General features: G+C 43.6%; 1 protein-coding gene and 1 pseudogene across 2 annotated transcripts; both read right to left on the minus strand.

Moving 5' to 3' along the window:
* Nucleotides 1-9,613: 9,613 nt before the first annotated feature.
* On the minus strand, nt 9,614-10,051 carry LOC306646661 (large ribosomal subunit protein uL23-like; annotated as a pseudogene). Its single transcript has one exon. The product of its transcript is annotated as a large ribosomal subunit protein uL23-like (transcript).
* A 9,732-nt stretch (nt 10,052-19,783) lies between these two features.
* On the minus strand, nt 19,784-23,843 carry CRIPTO (cripto, EGF-CFC family member). Its single transcript, XM_079116657.1, has 6 exons — nt 23,573-23,843; nt 22,525-22,577; nt 22,189-22,323; nt 21,680-21,794; nt 21,482-21,591; nt 19,784-20,389 (listed from the first exon to the last, which is right to left on the minus strand). Exons 1-6 carry the CDS (start codon nt 23,605-23,607, stop codon nt 20,274-20,276), a joined length of 564 nt encoding a protein of 187 aa, XP_078972783.1. The 5' UTR covers nt 23,608-23,843; the 3' UTR covers nt 19,784-20,273.
* Nucleotides 23,844-24,191: the final 348 nt, after the last annotated feature.

Below are 24,191 nucleotides of genomic sequence, written 5' to 3' on the forward strand. Positions count from 1 at the left end.
TTGGCTAAGAGTGGCTCCTTTGAGATCAGCAGAAGGTGTATAGCTGCCAACATATTTCTTGCATAGATAGCACCTCATGAAAGCAACTGTTTTGTGATTATTTTCCCCACCTTTTTTTTTTTTTTTTTTTTTTTTTTTTTGGTATCTGGGAGTGGGATTGAATCCAGGGGCACTTAAACATTGAGTTACATCCTCAGCCCTTTTGTAATTTTCATTTGAAGACAGGGTCTCACTAAGTTGCTTAGGGCTTCACTAAGTTGCAGAGGCTGGCCTTGAACTTGCAATCCTCCTGCCTCAGCCTCCCAGGCCACTGGGATTACAGGTGTGAGCCACTGGGCCCGGCTGTTTTTCATATTTTTAAAATCATGTTTAATCACTTTCTGAATTTTTCTTTATGATCTTAGCTTAAGTTGGAGGGAAGAGTTCCATTTCTGGGTTAGATGGAAGGAACGTATACCACAGCTCCCAGGTCTGCACAGGTAACCCTGTGAGGGTGCTAACACGGACAGCAGCAGGTGGACTGGGGACGAGGACCAGAGGCTCAATCACTATTGAGTGACGCTGAACTTTCCATTTTTTCTCTGTTATCCCAGTTAAGATCCCTGGTAGCCCAATCAATAAATAGGTTAATGAACTAAGCAGACAATTCTCAAAATGGCCAACAAGCACGTGAAAAAACTGTCAACACCTTCAGCACTCAGGGACATGCAAATCAAAAGTACACTGGGATTTCATCTCACTCCAGCGGATGATGGCTTCAGGAACATAAATAGTAAGTGCTGAGGAGAATACGGGGAAAGGAACACTTATGCATTGTTGGTGGGATTTTAAATTAGACCACTATAGAAATCGATATGGAGGGTCCTCAAAAGATTAGGAATGGAACCACCTTTTGACCCAGCTATTCCACTCCTTGGTTTTTAGAGCCATACATGGATACCCAAGTTTATAGCAGCACAGTTCTCAATAGCCAAACTACAGAACCAACCTAAGTGTCTGTCAACATAGACAAAGAAAATATGGTATATATACACAATGGAGTTTTGTTCAGCCATAAAGAAGAATGAAATTATGTTATTTGCAGGAAAATGGATGGATCTTAAGAAAATTATGTTAAGCAAAATAAGCCAAATTTAGAAGGTCAAGGGTCATGTGTTTTCTCATGTGGAAGTTATCAAGAAAAAAAAAAGAAATAAATGACGGGGGGGGGGTCAGTCACATGAAAATAGAAGGAAGAGCAGTAGAGTAGAGGAAGGGGAATGGGGAGGGAGGGAGGAAAGGAAAGAAGAGATATTAGTGAATTAAAATAACCAAATTACATTATGTGCATGTATGAATATGTAACAATTGAGCTATTATGTTTAGCTATAATGCACCAATCAAAATTTTAAAAATAAGATATTTTTTAGAAAGACTCAAGGCAACCTGAAAGCCAGAAATGGAATATGGGCAAAGAGAGCTCCAAGCCGCTGTCTGATTCTGGGGAGAGTAGACTCCTAATGCTCAGAGAATGGGGGACATCATTTGTTGCAGCAGCTAAAAGAACTGAATGGGAGCCAGGACCGCAGACCAAACCCCAAGAGGGATAAACGCTTGATCTCCACTAGGGGGCGCTGCGGTCCTAAGAGCGGAGCGAACCCTCCCGGCTTTCCGCACCTTAGGTGCTTGGTCCCAAGTGAGTGCAGCGGTCGTAGAGACTGCGCGCTGGAACTGGGTCACCGAAGTCCCAGACTTCTGCCAAAGGACTGAAAAAGGGGAGTGCAGAGAATTGGAAAGGAGAAGGAATGAGGGGTGTAGGAAATTATGTTTAAAGGAATAATGGCCCAAACTTCCCAAATTTGGCAAAAGATATAAATCGAGTCAACAAGTTGAGCTAACTTCAAATAGGATCAATCGAAAGAAAATCCATAACCAATCCATATCCAGACATATCACAATCAAATTCCTGAAAATCGGGAAAACACAAACAACAATAAGTGAGTGTTGAAAACAGCCCAATCTTCAAAGTACATGAACAAAAATGAATGGAACTGGAAGGAGGAGAAACCAAGACCTCTTTTCTCCTCTCTTGATAATCAAAAGAACAAGTAGAGAGAACATAGTCGAGAGAAAATCACGGATATAAAAAATTCTGAACAGCCAGGTGTGGTGGTGCACGCCTGCAATCCTAGCTGCTCAGGAGGCTGAGACAGGAGAATGGCGAGTTCAAAGCCAGCCTCAGCAATTTAGTAAGGCCCTAAGCAACTCAGGGAGACCCTGTCTCTCAATAAAAAATTCAAAAAGGGCTGGGAATGTGGCTCAGTGGTAAAGTGCCCGTGGGTTCAATTCTTGGTACAAAACAAACAAACAAACCCCAAACCAAAAACTGAATACCACCATTAACTAGCTAGATCCAAGTGTGATTTACAGAATCACACCCAATGAAATGCAGAATATGGATTCAAGTGCATACTGAACAAACCATATAAAACTTTCCTGGAGCTAGTAAGCTGATTTAATAAGGATGCAGGATGTAAAATCAATACACAAAAATTAATATGTACTAGCAATGAGCACTCAGAAACTGATCTTTAAACACAGTGATGTGGCTCAGTGGTAGAATGCTTGCATGCAGCCTGGTGGGGTGGTGGTGATGAGATTAATCATTCTGTATTCTGATTAAGCTAAGCTAAGCTCACAAGCTGAATGTGTGTTAAAATTCATTCCATAGAAATGAGCACACACAAACCATTTTTTAAAAACTACATGTTAATATAAAAACAAAAATTTTAGAAATAGAACAGAAAATGCTTTTAGTACAATGTATTTATTTTGACTTTTTACTGATTTGGTGCGATTCTGTCACTGTCTCAAAGATGATTTCCTGTCACTGAAAACTACCAAGCCTTGTTACCCACTGTCCCCAAAACCACCAGCATCAGGATCACCCAAGAGTAGATACAAGTGTAGAATTGATCAAGCTCAAAGTCTGAATAAAAATCTGCATTGAATTGGTATGTGGCTAGAGGGCTTGCCTGGCATGCTCAAGGAACCCCCCCCCACACACACACAAGTGCATTTTAGCCTGATCCCCAGATGTATCGTGTGTGTGTTACAATTTAGGAAGCTGAGCTTCAGAATTTTTAAGACCAAATCTGAAGTGCACCCTCCCATGTGCTGGCCTTGGGAGAAGACAGTGATTCTTCGGGAGTGTTTGGGAAGGAGTCCCTTCTCTGCATCTTTGGCATCTCTCAGTCAATATGTACTGGCTTTCTTTACTGCATCTCATCTGAGCCTCATCTGAATGCTGGAACTGACTGACTGCTGACTTTCTCCAACAGTTTAGGTTATTTTGAATGTATCATTTAATTATGTAAATTAGATATGGAAAAGCCTTAATAAGATTTCTAAGTCATTCCCAAGAAGATGCAAGGAAGGAGTTTCAGAGGGAAAGATGAATCCGAGCAGCTGAAAAAAGCCAGGTTTATGAGTAGATCCATTCCTCCTCCCCGTAGAAGTGTAAAATGAACCTCCCTCCCGGGCCCACTCGAGTTTGATAGGCTTTACCTTTGAGATGACTCTGTTGTCTCCTCAGCTCAGGCTCACAGAGGTCACAGCCTGGTCCTGAGACTTCAGGGTCTCCACCTTTTATAGGAGGCCTGGGAAGTTACAGGAAAGCCGGAGCCTGTCAAGGTGACAGGCACCGAATTAGTAGCAGAATCACAGGGATCTCCTTCCAAGGGTAAAATTGTCCCCATCCCTGCTCCTAAGACCCACCCCAGGGCAGGCAAGCCTCAGTCTGGCAGGCCCTGTAGGGACCATGACTTGGCCAGAGGCAGAGCCGAGGTTTAGAGCATGCTCTGGATTATGTGTGAGCAGGAATCCTTAAAGAGCAGGCAAAGCTGCCCTCCAGCTTTGGAGGGTAAGGAGCCCTGGATGATGTGATAAGTCACACTTCGAGGTCACCTTGCAGGATGACTTAGAGAAGTGTGTTGTTCTTTGGAGCTGTTAATCCACGGATAGAGCCGGGCGATGATATTTCATGATCTGCTTAAGTCCTCCCACCCTGGGAGCAGAAACTGGCCACCAGAGACTGATTCCCAGCAAAAGGCACCACACCAAGAAGGGCTTCTCAGCTGAAAGTGCCCTTCACATGCCCTTTCAGGCAGCATGCTGTATTCTTTTTCTTTTATAATTTTTTAAAAAATTCAAAAAAATTTTTTGAGTTATAGGTCGACACAATACCTTTATTTTATTTATTGATTTTTATGTGGTGCTGAGGATTGAACCCAGTGCCTCACGTGTGCCAGGCCTGTGCTCTACCGCTGAGCCATAATCCCAGCCCCGCTGCTGTGTTCTTGAATGGACCACGTGGGGTGGTCCTGCTCCTGAGAGTGGACGCAGATCAGGTTGTAATCAAACTCTGCGTCATGCTGACCGGCATGCTTGTGACAGGTTCCAAGAGTCACAGGTTTGATGCCCAGGGTGACACTGATATCACTGAAGATACAGAGTATCCCCTTGGGATGGGGTGTTGCTCGGTGGTGACGTGCTCAGCACGTATAAGGCTCCTGGTTCCATCCCCACTGTCCCCCCAAAATCCATTTTGATTTCATGTTTTTCTGCTGATGCATGTTATATACAGAAAAAATAAGATAAAATGGTAGTAAAATATTTCCGCTATAAGATTGTGAGGTTTTTTTTTTTTTTGTTCGTTTTTGTTTTTTATTTGTTTTTGAGGCAGGATTCTACCATGCTAGTCTCCAACTTGCCTCAGCCTCCTGAGTGAGTGGGAATACACTCGCGCACCACGGTGCCCAGCTAAGATTTTAAAAATCCACAGCAGAAGATTGGAGGAACTTTAGATTATGTTGAAGGAAATAAGAGGGAGGGGTTATGAAAAATGGTGGACTGAGACAGACATCATGACCCTCTGTACACGTATGATTACACGAATGGTATGCATCTACATGGTGTACAACCACAGAACCCAAATGATGTACCCCATTTGTGTACGATGAATCAAAATGCAGTCTGTAAAAAATTTAAAAGTAAATAATTTTTTTTTAAATCCACAGCATATTGAGGATTTAACAGGCAGAAGATTATCTTGAAGGATTGGTGTTGGTATTATTGTTGGACTGACACACTAAATTCTGAGGCTTTTTGATTACGGTAGTTTTAATGACACCCACATTCAACTTCATTGAAGCCATGAGTGAGTCCTCCAAGAAAAAGCGTATAGAATTGGGTGTAATTGTCGCTCCCTGTCTAGGGCTTGCAAGTGATCGGGAAACCCCACTTGACCCACTAACACGGCATTTCATAGCCTCTCTCACTTGTTTACTTCGAAGAAGGAGCACTTCTGATTTTCTCTGTTCCACTGAATTTTGAACAATCCACCTTCTGAATTTCCAAAATTTCATTCTTCATCATTATTCAAGGGATTTGACTCTTGTGAGGATCTTTTCAATGGAAATGAAGTTGAGCATCTTATTTAGAATGAGGATGTTCCCTGAACCCATGTTATCTACAGACTTTCTCTAAGAAGTTTAAGACTCCAGACAATCTGAAGGGGTGTGTGTGTGTGTGTGTGTCTTAGCTCTGGTTAAAATTTCATTTTCTTAAAAAAAATGAAAATGTTCAGGGCATAGTGATGGACACCTGTAATCCCAGCTGCTCTGGAAGCTGAGGCAGGAAGATTGCAAGTTCAAAAAAAAAAAAAAAAAAAAAAAAAGGAGAAGAAAGAAAGAAAGAAAAAACTGAGACACAAGAGTAAGTACCTTACCTGAGATCAAATAGTAAGTGACAGTGGGTGTGGTAACACACACCTGTAATACCAGCTACTTGGGATGCTGAGGCAGGAGGATCACAAGTTCAAGGCTAGCCTGGGCAATTTGGTGAGCTATTTGGCTCAAAATAAAGAATAAAAGGGTTGGGGGCATGGATCAGTAGTAGAGCACTCCTGGAGTTTCAATTCTCAGTCTTGCAAAATAAATTGATGAATAAATAGTAGTAAGTGACAGGTTGTTTTTTGAATCCACTAGCCTAACCTCAAACCCTTAATCCACTGTGAGCTCCAGCCCCTTTCAGAGGCCAGACCCAGACTTTCCCTGTCTCTGCTGCTCCCTACTGATGAGATACATGAAGAAGGAAGTCGAGACCAACATGAAGACTTTCGAGGGTTAACAGATAAAATAAGAAGAGGCAATCGCACACAGGACAGAGTCCCACAGTACAGTCACAGCAGGGGAGGGCACAGGGACTCTGTGTTGGGCTTGATTTTCTGTTTTGCTTTGTTTGAACTTTGCATTTTGGAATGTTTAAAGAGTCACAGGAAGTTGAAAAGAAATGTGCAGGCAGACCCCGAGCATTCTTCACCCAGCCTCCCCTGCGTTAGCACTTTTCTCTAAGGAGAAAGGCACTAATGAGCCACGTCTTGGAGCTGGGTGTGCCTGTGGAGTGGGGATGTGCATTGTGGCTTCCAATTCCTGGGTCTTCTGCTTTGTGCAGTGAGTCATGGGGACAGTGCAGAGCCTGGTTGGTTTCCAGTCACGTTTACTCCTGAGTCAACTTAATATGGTGGACATGGATTATTTTCTGGGCTGAGAGTTGACTATGCTCTTGAATTCTACCTAGCAAAGCTGGGTTGTACAAGAGCTGTGTGGCTAAAGTGGTTTTGGAAAGCCGGACAGAAGCAGGGGCCGCAGCTCTTGAAGTCTCATGAAATGCCCACTAGGCAGGGCATTTGGAAATAAATTTGCTTTGCCCCTCAGCGTGGTTCCTGTCCCAGAAGAAAGCCTGGTAAATGGAGAGGTTGCCTCTGTTATTATAGTAAACTTTCCCTCCTTCTCCCTTCTTAGAAATAGGGGATTTCTGCTGCTTCAGTTTTCGACCATGGGTTGTCCCAAAATAATGAAGGAAAATTCTAGGGGTTGCCAAGGCCCAGCTGGATTTGGGAACATTTGCGTTTGGTACACCATGTACTCCTGGCTCTTGAAGCTGGGCTTTTAGATGTGGTGGTGAGAAAGGCAGGGAGAAAGTGAAATCAACAGCTTGAGAAGACTCATCTATGGAAGATAACACCTAGGTTTAAAAAACCAGGAATCCTAACCACTGAGAGTTGATTAGGCTCCAGCAAAATGGGAACCAACCCACCAGCAGCTTTACAGATGAGACATTGTGAGGCAGTCTGTTTATAAGGAAGGGGGCTACTTTGCTGAGTTGGGGGCTGAATGGAAACTGAAGAAGTTCTGAGCCCTGTCAGAGAGGGCTGGCAGGAAACCCTCTTGAAATCTAGTGTGTGGACATGGCAGAGGCCCTGGGAAGGGTCATCTCTGGCCTTTGTGAAGGAGCTCTGAGAAGCCCCTTGTGCTATTTAGCTTTTTGTCACTGTGACCAAAATATCTGGCAAGAACAACTTAGAAGAGAAAAAGTTTATTTCTGGCTGCCTGTTTTAGAGGTCTCGGTCCACCGTCAGCCGACTCTATTGCTCTAGGGCCTGAGGTGGGGCAGAACATCATGGTGGAAGGTCTTGGCGGAGAAAAGCCACCCAGCTCATGGTGGCCAGGAAGCAGAGAGAGAAAAGATATACAATCCCCAAGGGCATGTTTCCTGATCTACCTCCTCTAGCCATGCCCCACTTGCCTACAGTCACCACCCAGTAATCCATTCAAATTATGAATCCTTCTAATCCATCCTAACCTCCAGTTAGGTTTACAGCTCTCATAATCTAATCATTTCTCTTCTGACTGTTGCTATATTGCCTAACATGAGCTATTTGGGGGGACATCTCTTATCTAAAACATATAACACCCCTCACCTAAGGAAGATGCTTTCCTTCACTACTGAGATGCAAAGATTGCCCTCAGCTGTGCTTAGAACTTTTATAAGGCAAGTTCAATGTCAATAATGCAGAAATTGCCGGGTAGGGGAAGCCAACACATTTCTTCGGCTGATCCCAACCTTTAGTCATGTAGACTTTGTGATACCTGAAGTATTTATATGGGCCACATGACATTTGCAGACTTCACTTGGCTGCTTTTCTGGGATGGGCTCACCAGACCAGGAAAGGCCTTCCCACGGCTGGTAGACAGACCTTCCTGTTTACTAACAACAGTTTTCCCTCCCGATACTCCGCAGGGCAGGCTCCATTCCTGCCAAGACCCAAGGACATGTTAGTTATGCCCATACCTCATGGTCAGAAGGAAGGTGAAAATACTAAAAAAAAAAAAAAAAAAAAAAATGGAGTGTTTCAATTTAAGCCAAGGAGGCTAATTTTCTATTAGAGGGACGAAGGAGAAGCTGAAACTAGTATTTGTGTATGTTATATTTTGAAGCATTTTATATTGTTTTGTGGGTCTCCACTGAAAGTCCTTGCATAAAATTATCTTCCCTGAAAAACCGAGGCTGAGAAAGACTGAGTAGCATGCCCACAATCCCACAGCTGCCAGTGGCAGGGCTGGGACTCACATCTGCTTAATCTCAAAGCATGAAAGTGTTCTTAAAGCTGCATCGTGTCTGGTTGAAATTGGCCCATATGCTGGGCATATTAAATATAAGTGGTAAACATCCACATAAAACATGCTTAACGTGGCACAATTTGAGCCACACTTGTCTAAAGTGTGTCCATGTGTGAGTCACCGTTTAACAGGGAGGAGGTAGGAAAGTCAAAGTTACATCCTTGATACTTAAATAGAAAACAACTACTAGCCAACGTAGTCAGTTAAAGAACAGATGACCACATAATGTCCAGTTGGGGTAAAGTTGTAAGGGTTTGCTCAATAGAGAGTGAGGCTTGGAGTCAAGACTGTAGGTTCTGGAAACCTGTTGACCCCATGGGACTCCTGACAGCTCCATTAGCTGTGAATCTCAGGGCAAGTACTCAGCCTCTGTCCTGAAGTGACTACAGTCTGCCTGGAAAATAGGAAACCCTCATGAATGTACAGGGCCAAGGTGACAAAGGTGTGAGAACCCAACAGCAAATATTCCAACCTACTTTCCCTGAGAGATGCTAGTCCTTGAAGATCATGACGTCTTTTAGTTTAGTTTTGTTTTAAATTGCCACCATAAATAAAGAGGTCTCTGAATGGCTGGGCCAAATCTCAGGGAAGTCTCAGGGAAGTTGTAACCTCTTGAGAGACTGTATCCCTTATTCCACTGACCCTGGTGACTATAACTGTGGGCAAACCTGGGCTCCTTCACTGGGACCAAGGGGACTGTTAAAAAGGAAGCAGCATCTTCTATCGCCTTGCATATTCTTTCAGCAAGTCCCATCCCAGGCCTGAATGTTGACTCCCAGCTCCTCTTCATCGATGGCAAGATCAAGTCATGATTATGATCTTGCTACGATAAACACTGAATACAGCTGGGTGCAGTGGCACCACCTGTAATCCCAGCGACTCTGGAGGCTGAGGCAGGAGGATTATGAATTCAAAGCCAGCCTCAGCAACTTAGTGAGGCCCTACGCAACTCAGTGAGACCCTGTCTCTAAATAAAATACAAGAAAGGGCTGGGGATGTGGCTCAGTGGTTAAACCCCAGTACCCAAAACAAACAAAAGAACTTGAATACAGATCTTTGTTTTTCTGTGTTTTTTAAAAGTGTATATTTAGAATTAAACAACTGGACTCTGTCTAGATGATCCCAGTTTTGTTGGCAACATGCAAAGCATCATAACCAGAAACCAGTCGAACATGTGCCTTTCTCTCTATCAGGCCTGATCAGGGTGTTAACCTTGGCTACATCAATGTCATAGAGCTTCTTTCCAGCTTGTTTGATCTGGTGTTTGTTGGCCTTGACATCCACAATGAACTCAAGTGTGTTGTTGTCTTCAATCTTCTTCATGGCTGACTCAGGGGTCAGGGGAACTTGATGATGGCCTAGTGGTCAAGCTGGTTTCTCCTGGGGGTGCCCTTCTGAGGATTTTTGGGCTGCCCCGAACGTAGGTGATGTGCGGATCTTCTTTTTATGGCTGTGGACGCCCTTCAACACTCTTTCTTGGCCTTCAAAGCTTTTGCTTTGGCTTCAGCTTGGGGAGGGGCAGGAGCTTCTTCCTTAGCGTTCGGCGCCATCTTGGTGAAAACCCCAATACAGATCTTATAGGACAATTTTTAGTGGACAGAGTACTTTCCAGTTACATTATAAAATTTAATGAGTTATCAATGAGGATAAGGAAAAATGTTAAGAAGTACAACAAATAAAATCAAAGACATAAGACAAGCATGGGTAGCCCCCTAAATGACAATGCCTGCCATAAACCCCACTGGCACAGCCCCAGAACCTGGAGCTTCTGTAAGGAGCAGCCCCTGCCCTCTGACAGATGCCTCCCTCTGAGGCTGCTGGGGGCCCTTAGTCTAGAAGACTGAAGCACTCTGGGCGTGGGAATCTATAGGGAGTTGGAGGTCCAAACTGCTGGTGCTTTATCTTCAAGAACCTTATTTAAAAAATCAGCCATAGCCAAGGACAAGAGATGCCCACTTGACAGGGCCTGAGCTTTATAAATCTGATCCATATTCCATTGCCTTCAGATCAGCAGTCCCTGTGGGGCTGTCGAGGGGGACACCTTAGCAAGCCGTCCTGGGTTACACTAGCATTTTCACCAGAGTCTCCCGTGTCATCCTCTGAAGAAAAAGATCCTCTGGCAGTACTTCTGGGAAGATTATTTTGGGTGAGGGACTCTTTTGGGATCTTTCCAGACACTCCACACGAAGCTGTTGAGTCCAGTCGCATCTGCCCAGGCACGCCCATGGGTTCCAAGGGACAGGGCTCTGGAGGGCAGTGCTGCCACAGAGCAGCTCTCTGGCCAGCCCTGAGGCTGGCTCATGGAGACAGGTTGGCTGAAGGGAAGTGGGATGGGGCCCTCTCCTTGCTGTCACCCAGGGTGGTAAGCAAACGCGCTCCAATGTGGCTGGCACCCGTGGAAACCACACACCTGGCCAGGGCTGCTGCTGGATCAGGGACCTGAGGTCCTCCAGAGGCCCAGGCCCTCTCCCGTTAGTCAAGGCCTCTGATGGAGGCTGGGGAGGTAGCTCAGCTCTTGGAGTGCTTGCCTCGCAAGCACAAGGCCCTGAGTTCGATCCCCAGTACTGCAAAAAAAAAAAAAAAAAAAAAAAAAAAAAAAAGGCTTCTGATGGTGTTAAGTGCCAATCAAGGTGTTGCCAGGGCACACCCTGGGGGACTGGAAGAGTCCAGAGGCCCAGCTGAGACTAGTAAGACTGGGCTGTGTCAGAGTTTGGCCTTGGAAATCCACTTATCCTCCTGAAGTCTCCCTTGATACATCTGTGAAATGAGGGATTGTAAGGCCATCTCCACGCTTCAGTATGCAGTGGCTTCAGAGTAGGCTCATAAACTTAAGACCACGAGTAGGTCTCAAGCGATCCATGGACCCCTCTGAGCATCATGCGTGCCTTTGATTGTTTAGTTATTTGCGCATTTCTTCATGAAAAGAGAGTTCATAGCTTCCTTAAGTCCTCAAAGGGCTCAGCAACAACAGTACTTACAGAGCATTAGAGAAGAATCTTTTTTTTTTTTTTGCAGTGCTGGGGATTGAACCCAGGGGCTCATGAATGTGAAGCAAGTGCTCTGCCACTGAGCTGCACCTCAAGCTCTTTTTGTTTTATTTTTTATTTTGAGCAAGATATCACTCAGTTGCCTCGGCTGGCCTCCAGCTTGCATCCTCTTGCCTCAGCCTCTCAAGTATTTGGAATTACAAGCATGCACCACTGCGCTGGATGGGGAAGCATCATTCTTAGTCTTTAAATGCATTAACTTATATCTAATCCTCACATCAGCCTTCAGAGGTACAGAGAGGGTAAGTAATTTGCCCAAGGCCACACAGTGAATATTTGGATGCTTTGGCCCAAGATCTTGACCACTACAGTACATGTAAGAAAGGAATGGCATTTCCTAAGAGTATCTGAAAACAAAACAAAACAAACAAACAAAAAAAAAAAAACCCAAATCTCATCTCTACTTGAGGCAGTGCTATCAAGGTTAATAAGGTGTTTTAAGGTTGAATTTCTCTTCTAATTTAATCATCAATGACTAATCATTAGGACCAGTTTTTCTCATTAAGAATCAACTATGTTGGTACACACCTCTAATCCCAGCAGCTCGGGCGGCTGAAGCAGGAGATCACGAGTTCAAAGCCAGCCTCAGCAACATTGAGACACTAAGCAACTCAGTGAGACCCTGTCTTTAAATAAGATACAAAATAGGGCTGGGGATGTGGCTCAGTGGTTAAGTGCCTCTGAGTTCAATCTCTGGTACCCCCCCCCCAAAAAAAAGAATAAACTATGTAATGAATCAATTGTGACAAATCAATAATGATTTAAATCATTAATAATAAGACCTTCTTAATATCTGTGCATTCATAAGTTTTATAGTAGGTGACTGATCTCAGCTAATCACTATTTTTGCAGGTCTCTGTAATTGTCCCATAATGCCCTCTGTAAAATCCATCTTGTTATTCTTCACAAAGATGGTTAAAGATATACCCAGGTCTTGCAAGGACAAATTAGTTTTTTTCCTGTAATAGTACAGGTCTGCTGTTACCCAAACATGCATTTATTTAAAACAAAAACAAAAAAACAAAAAACAAAAAAAACAACAAAAAAACAAAAACAAAAAACTAGTCGTAAAGATAAGGGAGACATAAAAGGTGACATTACTTATAAAAATTGTTCAACCAACATGGAGAAATCATTTCATTATAGTGAGGCTTGATGGCCTCTCTCAACTTCATGTTTAATGCATTTATTCTGGAAACTGCAAGGTCTTTAAAGTTTGTGACAGATGACTGCCTAGTTCTTTGTATGCATGCGACATATATAGTGTTTTAGTCAGCTTTTTCACTTCTATGACCAAAAGACCCAACAAGAACAATTTTAGGAGTAAAAGATTGTTTGGGGGCTCACAGTTTCCAAGGTCTCAGTCCACAGACAGCCGGCTCTCTTCCGTGGGGCTCAAGGTGAGGCAGAACATCATGGCAGAAGAGTGTGGTGGAGGGAAGCAGCTGAGGACATGGCCAGGAAGCAGAGAGAAACTCCACTAATCTGATACAAAATATACACCCCAAAGGGATGCCCCCAATGACCCACCTCCTCTAGCTACACCCTACCTGCCTTCAATTACCACTCAGTTAATTCCTTTCAGGGGATTAATTCACTGATTGGGTTAAGGCTTTTGTAACCCAATCATTTCACCGCTAAGCCTTCTTGCGTTGTCTTATACATGAGCTTTTGGAGGGCACCTAATATCTAAACCATAACACATGACTTGGAAAGGTTCTGTGCATTCTATGTCACACAACATTTTTGCCCGTGTGTGTGCATTAAAAACTGGGATTGGGCTGGGATGTGGCTCAGCGGTAGAGCACTTGCCTGGCTGGTGTGCTCAAGACCCTGGGTTCAATCCCCAGTACCTCTAAAACAAACAAAACCAAACGGGTGTGCTGCACCCAACTGTAATTCCAGCTACCCAGGAGGCAACAATTTAGTGAGATCAAGTCAAGTCTCAAAATAAAAAGGGCTAGAGATGCAGCCCTGATCCCACCCCCAGTAGTGATGAAAAAAGAACTGATTATCTTGACAGAGGGTCCAATGGCTGTTCATGGCCAAGGATAAATTAGGATAATTTAATTGCTTTTCATCACCCCCAATTCCTCCTCCTTCTCCCTCTCTCTTCCTTTTGTGGTTCCTTTTGTCCATGAGGCTTGCAAGGAGCAGCTCTAGGGTCCCGGGCAGTGGGACATGCAAGTGCCAAGGATCCTTACAGAACAGTGGGGGTGGGGGTGGGGGGAACAGATGTGGAAACAGATCAGTGTAATAGAGTGTTATGGAACCTGAGAGACTAAATCTGTGTGAGGGGGTTCAGTGGGAACCCAGCTCTGCCCTCCCCATGTAGCAGGTGGGGCAGAGTGGGGGGCCCAGGCTATTTCTCTCTCACACATGTAAGATGCTTGTTTCCTGCAGGCCAGCCCTACCTGCACCAAGGCAGGAAGTACATTTCTAAAGTTCATGACCATTTAAGGCCCTATTGACAGCTAAGCTAACTTTGAAATATGGGCAAGGCCTGGGGTGGCCAGTGTGTGGCCAGCGGAACCCAGGATGCTTTCCCATTGAATATCATGAGCTGGTTGATTAAGATAGGATTCAAAGCAGATTCCTCCTGACCTCTGAGATATACTTACTATTGGAAGCACCCTTCTGGAAGCTTCTTCTACCTTCGAGACTGCTCTGTAGTTGTTCCTTCTTCACTTGGTGAAGGAGTATCCTCAGATGCTTGACAGAGCTGGCCTTGTCCCTGTTCTCTCCTCAGCAGTTTATGGTACTCCCTGCCAGATCTCTGAGCTGCTTTGCCTGGCCTTTAGCTCTGTGCTGCCCTGACAAGCCACCTAAGACACCAAGGCTCCATCTCTGTCCCTGTCCCTCCTGTCCTCTCTTTAATGGGCATTAAGTCTTTTATTTATTTGTTTATTATACAATTAAGGAGTGTAAGCTGGGCATGATGGCACACTGCTGTAATCCTAGCAATCCAGGAGGCTGAGACAAGAGAATCACTAGTTCAAGGCCAGCCTGAGCAACTTGCTGAGATTCTGTCTCAAAATTTTCTAATGCTGGGTGCAGTGGCACATGCCTATAATTCCAGTGGCTCGGGAAGCTGAGACAGGAGGATTGTAAGTTCAAAGCCAGCCACAGCCATTTAGCGAGGCCCTAAGCAACTTAGGGAGACTCTGTATCAAAATTAAAAAATAAAAAGGACTGGGGATGTGGCTCAGTGATTAAGTACCCCTGGGTTCAATCTCTGGTACCAAAAAAAAAAAAAAAAAAAAATTTAAAACAGGACGTGGAGATGTAGTTCAAGGGTAAAGCACCTCTGGGTTCAATCCCCAGTACCACGAAGAAATTAAAAAATACAAAAAGTAAATTAAGGAGTGCATATACAACATATAAAAATCAATGCAGTTGAATACTCTTCCAGTGTTAATACAGGCAATGTAGAGGTGAATGATTTTATTGGCTTTGGAAAACTTTTAAAGTGAGGCTTTTGCAAAAAGGTAGTTCCAAACCAAAACAATGAGCTGACCGCAGTCTTCCTGCTTGCTCATCCGACACCTGGAAAGCCATCAGCAGCCCCCACTGCCTGGTAGTCTGAGTGGCCTGAGCCACCTGTTTCTGTTGCTCCATTTTCAGAGGGGAGCAGCCAGATGAGGACTGTCCACTCACACACTTTGGGGCACTTTGGGTAGGAGGTGTTCTGGCAGGGGTGCATGGGTCCAAAAGAAGAATAGTGACAAATAGGAGTAGTTCATGGTTCTTTGAACACTGTGAACTGTGTGCTGAGCTGATCTGTGACAGGACACATCCTATTTCACTTAAAAAATATGTAATCTAGAAGGATCAGTAATAATGCACCAGGGGAGTTGTAAGGATGCCAATCAATTATTATTGAAGAAGCACGAGCTGGGCAGTGCACATGGAAGGCAGTGGGTCTGGGGCACTGGGACAGCTCTAGGTACTCCATGCCCAACTTGATGGTCGATGGGCAAATACTGCAGCCACAGCCTGAGAAGAGCATGATGATCAGGGGCTGAGACCCTGAAGGGATGAGGGTCTGGTCAACCTTCCAGTTAAGCCATATATAGCAGCAGAGTGAGGGAATGTCAAATGGGAAGGAGGGATGCAGAGAAGAGATGTACCCTGAGGTTAGGCGCAGACCAAGGGACCTTAGCCTAGGCTATGAATCTTATGTTTGCCAGGGAAAATCGAGCAATCAGAATCCTAAAGGAAGTGGAATCAATAGCAAAGAGGGGGCTGTGATGGATCCTGGGTTTCCCCTCTGGGGACAGAGGCACTTGTTCCTGAGGTTGGGGCTGTTGGCTGCCTTGATTGTAAGGGAACCTCTCACCAAGGACATGCCCAGGCGCGGGTGCGGTGACTGGTCCAAATGGCAGTGCAAAGGTCTGGTCCTTTGCCTGAACTGGAGACAATTCTGAAGGGTCACCCTAGCTCCCTGTCACATCAGCAGAGGTGACTGTTGCTTCCTGGCACTGTAATTTGTGCCTTGCCTGTGGCTGCTGCTGTTCTCCAGAGCACTCAGGAAACCGCCTCGAAGGCTCCAGGCAGCTCCGAGGATTGAAGGCTCCAGGCAGCTCCGAGGACCCGCCTCTGCGACACATTCCACAGCATTCATTTATCCCGGTGTGGTTGTTCCCTCTGGCTTTTCTTGTATTTATTGATGTCATCAAAGTATAACTTGTCGGAATTTTCAGCGAAGTAGAAACATCTGCATCTAGCCACCCATCTTACTTTCTTTCCCTCTTTTTCCTTGTAATTTCATAGTTGGTCAGGCTAATTCCTCCTTTTCCCATGAAAGCTTCCATAAATTTCACAAGGATTGTCATCATAATTCTTACCTTAATTTGTAAAAATCTTAGTTTCCAGCTGAGTGCGGTGGTGCATGCCTGTAATCTCAGCAGCGCGGGAGGCTGAGGCAGGAGAATTGCCAAGTTCAAAGCCAGCCTTAGCAACTCAGCAAGACCCTGTCTCTAAATAAAATATATTTTTTAAAAGAGGGCTGGGGATGTGACACAGTGGTTAAGTGTCTCTGGGTTCAATTCCTGGTACCCCCCCCCCAAAAAATCTTAATTTCCCAACTATAAGGTTAATTACATGTGATTACAGACAGCTTAGAAAATTAAATTCCTCTTTCTAGAAAGGAACACTTAGCAGTCAGCAAGTGTTTTGAATGAAACAGGGCAAGTTCCAGAGATGTTTCAGATTTTGAATTTTTTATGAATGTATAACTAGTTATCTTGGGGATGGGAGTCAAGAGTAAACATGGAATGTTTCATATACACATTCCTGAAAGTGACTGGATGTGGTATTTTCCACTTGTGCCATTTTTTTTAATACTTAATTCCATATCTTTATTTTGATCTCTCTTACTAGGATTATTCTATTCTACACCTTTTCACTGCCAGTCTGGTGTTTTCTTTTAAAAATATATGTACATTTTTGGTTTAGTAATGACACGTAGTTTTCCACTACCTTTTTTTTTTTGTGCCATGTTCACACTCAAAAATTTCAGAGTTTAGATCTCAGGTTTTTGGATTAAGAATGTATTGCCACCGATGTGATCCTACAATATGTGTAATCAGAAAAATGAGAGACTAAACTCCATTTAGGTATGATCTATCAAAATGTATAAATGCATTCTACTGTCATGTACAACTAATTAGAACAAATTTAAAAAAAGTTTAAAAAAAAAAAAAAAAAAAGAATGTATTGCCATATGACCCAGGATTAAAAGCAGGAACCAGAAATCGGAACAGTTATTTGCCCACCAATGCCTATAGCAGTATGATCCACACTAGCCACAAGGTGGAGGTGCCTGGATGTCCATCAAAGAATGAATGGATAAATGAAATGTGGTATAGCCATATGATAGAACCTATTCAGTCACACAAAGGAATGAATTCTGGCAGATGCTACAACATGAACCTTGAAGATATGCTAAGTGAAATAAGCCAAACACGAAGGAACAAATGTGTGTGACTCCACTCATTTGTAGTTTCTGAAATAGTCAAATTCAGGCCTAAGTAGAAGTTATTGGTGGCTGGGAGAAGGTGACTGGGAAGTTTAAGGGGTGCAGAATAATAGTTTGGGGTGATGAAAAAGTTTTGGAGATGATGGTGGTGACTGTACTTAATGTCATTGAACTGTATACTTAAAAATGAGCAAAATGGTAAGTATACTTTACCATAAAAAAAAATGAGTTGATGTCAAAAAAAAAAAAAAGGAGGTACAATGATGTGGCCCCAAATCATCAAGTTGGCATGTGAATGTTCAAGTTTGGAAAACATTGTCCATCCTCACCTTCCATGCAGCTGTTATTCCCATGCAAATGACAAAAATAAAACTTTTTCTTTCCTTTTTTTTTTTTTTTTCTGGCACTGGGAATTGAGATACCAGGGAAGCTCTAACTACTGATCTATATCCCCAAACGCTTTATTTTGACATAGGTTCTGCCTAAGTTGTCCAGGCTGCCTTGAACTTCCTATCCTCCTGCCTCAGTGTGTGCCACCTCACCAGGCTTACTTAAAAAAAAAAAAAAAAAAAAAATTTCATTTATGGGCAAGTAAAAATATTTTCGGATAGAAAATACGTGTTGAGGTCCTATTTTGTGCGGTTGCTACATTTGTTTTACTTCACTTAATTCTCATACTGTGACATACTCATTAACACAAATCCACAGAGCGGAACATGAGGTCACTGTCACCAGCCTCCACACCACTCTCCCTCCATGCTCTGCGCTCTTTCTGCTGCACCTCACTGCAGAGCGAAGTGCTCATCCTATTTCACTTATTTCCCACTGGGCACTGAAAAAATTCTGCCTGTTGCAATTTTGCAACTGCAGAGCATTCATTTGGAAAAACAGAATTTGTGGATCAAGCAGTACCTAAACCATGAAATCCCGTCCCCCAGAGTACAGCACGCTCACCATAGTGGAAAACAAAATGGGCATCTGCTTGGGGCTTGGGCTCTTGTGGCTTCCTCAGTTTCAAGCCAACACATTCCATATGAAAACAGATACAATGCATCCTCACATTGGAAAATACAGAAGCGCACCAGGGAAAAAAAATCCACCCCACAAAGCACCATTCATCTCGCCACCTAGAAATAACTGTGGTTCTCATTTTGGTCCACAGTGTTCCTATTTTTTATTGTGCATATTCATAAACAGAATGTATTATAAAAATGGGTTTTACAATAGTTTTGTCGCTTGCTTTATGTCTGAACACATTGTGAACATTTTCTTTTACAACTGTTAAAATAATTGCCTAGTTTGGAGAAAACAAAGTTAAGTAATCTTTTTTTTTTATTGCTTTCTTTTTTTTAATTTAAATTTTTATTTTTACAGACTGCATTTTGATTCATTGGACACAAATGGGGTGTAACTTTTCATTTCCATGGTTGTGCACAATGTAGATTCTCACCGATCATGTAATCATACATACATAGGGTAATACTGTCTGTCTCAGTCCACTATCTTTCCTTCCCCCACTCCCTCCTGCCCCATTTTCCTCTACACTATCCAAAGTTCCTCTATTCTTCTCTTGCCTCCACCCTGCCACCCCCGCCGTTATGTACCTTCATCCACTTATCAGAGAAAACATTTGGCCTTTGGTTTTTGGGGGCTTGGCCTATTTCACTTAGGATGATATTCTCCAAAAGTTAAACAATCTTGTTGGGAAAATTTAGACACAATTTTTACCCTCCAAGGAGACTTCATTCTCTTTATAATGCCTTGAGATAAAAAGGAGCCCTTGTCTTATGTAGCTTTCTATAGATGATGGGAACCGGCCCTGCAATTGAGCTTTTTAACTTGCTTCTCTACATCCACTTAAACATCAATCAAATAATCCATTTTCACCCCGGTCTACTGCTCCCATTTGCTTGCTCTTTTCTCGCTGGCACACATACAACTTTTATCACTCTAGTGCTCGCCTCTCAACCTCCATTGCCTCCCCTTAAATTTTCACTTAAAATTACTGTCTTGCTGGGCACAGGGGTGTAGGCCTTTAAACCCAGTGGCTCTAGAGCTGAGGCAGGAGAGTGGAGAGTTCAAAGCCAACCTCAGCAACTTAGTGAGGCCCTAGGCAACTTGGCAAGGCCCTGTCTCAAAATAAGAAAACGAAAATGGGAGGGCTGGGGAGGTAGCTCAGCTGGTAGTGTGCAAGCACAAGGCCCTGAGTTTGATCCGAAGTACTGCAAAAAAAAAAAAAAAAAAAAAAAAAAAAAAAGAAAGAAAGAAAGAAAATGGGGACGTAGCTCAACGGTTAAGCGTCCCTGGGTTCAATCCCTGGCACCCTCCCCCTCAAATAAATTAAAATAACATTACTGTCTTAACTTACTTTGGTTTACTCAACATTTTACCCTCACTTTCACATTAGAATTGCCTTTAATAATCTGTAGAATCCAACTATTTAAAATAAAGTATATATTAATAAGACTTTATAGAATAACATGAATTGAGAAACACAGAATTTGGACACAAGGTCAACAGGGATGGCCTTTTTTTTTAAAGTAGCTTTTGCAGAGACAGCAGAGCAAAGGTAAAAAGTACTTGGTGCTTTAAGGATGTGTTAGGGATCAGTATGGAAACATGCACTATTTTCAGGCAAATAACAAATGATCATCTTAGTTAGGACTTTGGAGCACTACAGCCTTTACTAATCATGAAATTCGCATGATAATTAAACTTGTGTTTCCAAAAAAAGGCAAGTGTCAATTAACTGTAACATTGAATAAAAAGGCAGAGGCCAGCCAGCATGAGAGCAGTACATGCAGACGAGGCTAATCCTGGAGTCCTGGAAACTGCGAGGTGCTCTTCCATTGCGTGGTTCTCTGAAAGGTAGAGACACTTGGTCATTTAAGGAAATCTGTCGGGCAGTTTATCCTACTGCCCATATATAAGCTATACCTGCACAAGCCACAGATTAATCAGCAACATTCACCAGCATGGACTACATGAAATTCACAGTACCTGAAAGACTTTAAGTTACCCCAGGTCTACTGCTAATTTGCTAATCTTCCCTGGATACTCTTACCCTGTTCACCTACTGCAGGTGAGATGCCTTCATCTGCAGGGATAGGACAGAATTTGGTTAAACTCTGATAAGGGGGCACATCTTGGGCATTTTACTCAGTGGAATATTGCTTTCTGGACTTGAAAATATAACATTCCTGACATCTATGGGTCAGAACTAGGTGCTGGGGGTGTAGCTTCACAGGTAGAACACTTGTCTCGCCACGGGCTAGGCCATGTTCCATTCCTAACACCATTAAAAAAAAAAAAAATTTACAGGTTAGAATTAGGAGAGTTCTCTGAACTTGGGTGGCCCTAAAATCCCAGTTCAGGCAGAGGTGGGGAAATGACCTACTACTCTTCCTGTCTTTCTCTAGGTCCTGTCTTTCTATCCATTGTCTTCTTCAAATCAGTAAGGTGAAGGCTCCTGAGAGCAATCACCAGGGGCCTTTAAGGACCTAGGGAAAGGTTCCTAATGGACAAGAACAGGGTCAAAGTGCTGTTAAGAATTCACTGTCAGGGTATGTTCTAACTGCTGGGCCTTCCCAGAGATTGTTGGGTTCCTTTCCCAAGGGACAGGACCCCAGAGAGCACTTCCTGGTGTTTAAGGCAGAGCTTTGTCCTATTCACTGATTGCCTTTATAGAAGTTCACAGACTTTCAATGTCAGGCTTGAAGGAACTCTGCTCCTGAAAGGCAGCAGGACCACCCTCCCAGGGAGCACCTACCAAGGATGCTTGGGCAACTCTCATCTGGAGCCCTGGATGCTTGTAACTGCATTTGATGCTTTTTTGAGCAGAACTTTGGCTGTCAGGCTCTAGCAGGCCAGGATGCAGGAAAGGCCACCAAGTAAACTAAGCACCCCATGGGCAACTGAGCAACCTGGAAAGGTCAAAGAGGGAACACCCTTACCACAACCAGAGATAAACGCCTGAGGAAAACAGCGGAGCTGGCCGTGCCAGCATTTGCACAGGGAGCACTTCTTGGGCAGCCAAGCGCCATGCAGCAAAGACCCACAGTTCCTGGGAGGAAACAGATGATGCCTACTTTAAATTCCCACTTCTCCTTCTCTCCCCTCTACACCCGCTTCCTGCCCCTTTAACAGCTTACTCTCTGCGCACATCGTGTTCACAGTTCCGTCCATAGAAGGAAGCGGGGCAGGCACAGAAGGATCCCAGGATGCAGGTGCCCCCATTCAGACAGCAGGTTTTGTTTAGCTCCTTACCTGAAAAGTAAAAGGAGGAACTGAAAAGCCTGAGGACATGTCCTGCAAACCCAGCACTTCATCTTCCCCAAACGTCTGCCAATGTCTGAAAACCATCAGCCTCACAGATAGGACTCTGCTTGCCACTCTTCCTTTTGCTCTTCCTTTGAGCTGGGAAACCACTTTCAGGCACATGACTGTGTTGGTTCTCAGGGACCCCAGTGTGAAGCTGAATGGGGGGAGGGAAACTGCATACCAGGGGGGTGAAATACATAAAGCCAGTCTCACCAATCCAACCCAATGGCACACCCAAGCATCACGTGCCCACTCTCTTAGGTGAAAGTGTTAAAGATACTCAGGAAACACAAGATGGACCAGGTCAGAGATGATGGAAAGGCAGGCAGGTAGGTCTTACTGTCCTGTACTCCAATGGATGGCACAAACTGGAAAGGTCGGGAACGAACTGCAGGTTCCTCCTGGGACGGAATACTTCCATCCCTGAAGCCCAGGTCTCCCAGAGATGTACGTGCAAGTTCGTGGTGGCTCAGCCCTTAACGACAAAAATCAACCCTGGAGTCTATTTCAGGCCACATAAAAATTGTTGGTGATCAAAGGAACAAAACAGGGAAGGCTGGGGGTGTGCTCCGCGGCAGAGCCCTTGCCTAGCATGTGCAAGAACTAGGGTTCCATCCCCAGGACTGTGAAGAAGGGGAAACCCGGGTGGTGACTAAAAGAACATAAGCTGTCTCACCGGCAGCTAATCCCAGTTCAAACATGTTGGAAATGGCCATGAAGAAAATCACACTAGGAAGAGGAAATCAGGACATCCGTTAGCAAATCAAAGCAAATAAAACCCGTGGAGTTAACACTTGGGTCCTCTGATCACAAAGCCAAGACCTCAGACCACTAAAGAGGAATGGCAGAGTCCCACCTTTTGTTTTGTTTTGTTTTTTTCTTTTCTTGTTTTATTTGTTTATTTATTGTGGCTCACTCAGGTAACGAAGAAAATGATAAATGTGTCACCAATATCCAACTCTTTCCATTATTTCTTAGGGCCTAGCCTCACAAGCACATGATTTAAAGCAGATATAAATCTTATCTTCTATTTCACAAAACATACATTTTTTTTTTTTCCTCCTGCGGAGTTTTCATATAAGAATTTTAAAATGGCCTCGTATGGTGGCACACACATGTAATCTCAGTGACTCGGGGGGGATCACAAGTTCAAGGCCGGTCTCAGCAACATAGTAAGACCCTCAGCAACTTAATGAGACCCTGTCTCAAAACACAGTTAAAAGGACTGAGATTGTGGCTCAGTGGCAAAGCACACTGGGTTCAATCCTCAGTACACACACACACACACACACACACACAAATTTAAAAATGACTGTATGACATTCTGTGTTACCAAATTACTATTTTACAAACTATTTCAGTTAAACCAGTCATTGGAAAGTTTTTCAGGTTAAAACATTTTTTTTTTTTTTTTACTGTTATTCTTAATGGTTTTGCAAGTATCGAATCAGTCCATAAACCTTTAACCTTTTCAGAAGTATATTTTTAATTTGGCTATAATGTTGATATTGCTTATACAAGAGTAGGAAAACATTTCATCAGCAGCTTGATTAGAAATGTTAAAAACTTGTAGAATGTAACTCTAAGTGTGACCTTCCAGGTTTTTCAGAATAAATAGCGGGCCTATTGGAAAGTCTTTTAAGGTTTGAGGAAGATAAAATCAGAGAGGTATAGAAAATGATTTCCTAAGCAATCAAAAGTTCACGTTCAAGATTAGCTCATACCTGGAAGAGAAGTGCTCCATCTTCCTGCAGTCCATAGCTCTTAAAAATTTAAGGGGGGGAAAAAAGATAGTAGTGGCTTTAATTCATAGAGTCATTGTCAAAATACCTAAAGGAAAAATCTTAATTTTCAGAAGTGAAAATGACAATTTTAAAAGTATCCCGGATGAGAAATAAGCTTGTCCCAAGTCTTCGGAGAAGCAGGAGCCAAGATGTCTAAAGAAGCTGGGGTATTCTCCAATCTAATGAATGTTTTGACCTTGAGCAAGGGACTTCCGGGGATCCTCCTTCCTCAACAAGAAAGCCTCGGGGTGGCAGAAGGACCCTCAGGTGGGCGGGGAGGCGGGAGGCTCACGCCCCCTTACAATGTCCAAACGCTGCCGGGCTGGGAGGTGAACCGCAAGACGCCAGAAAGAAAGGAAGGGAAAATGACCATCCCTGATGTCGGTTCTCCCCAGTTACCGGTGAAAAACACCAGATTTACTCTTTTGGGAAAAAAAAAAAAAATGTGGGGGGGCGGTGGGCAACTCAATTATTCTATCAAGTTGTCGATTCCAACAAGAAGTGATGGAGAGTAATTCTTTTATTAAGGAAAACCTAAACACTAAGTATGGGTGTCTCA

Source organism: Sciurus vulgaris (assembly GCF_902686455.1).
Source record: "Sciurus vulgaris genome assembly, chromosome: 16".
NCBI lineage: Eukaryota > Metazoa > Chordata > Mammalia > Rodentia > Sciuridae > Sciurus > Sciurus vulgaris.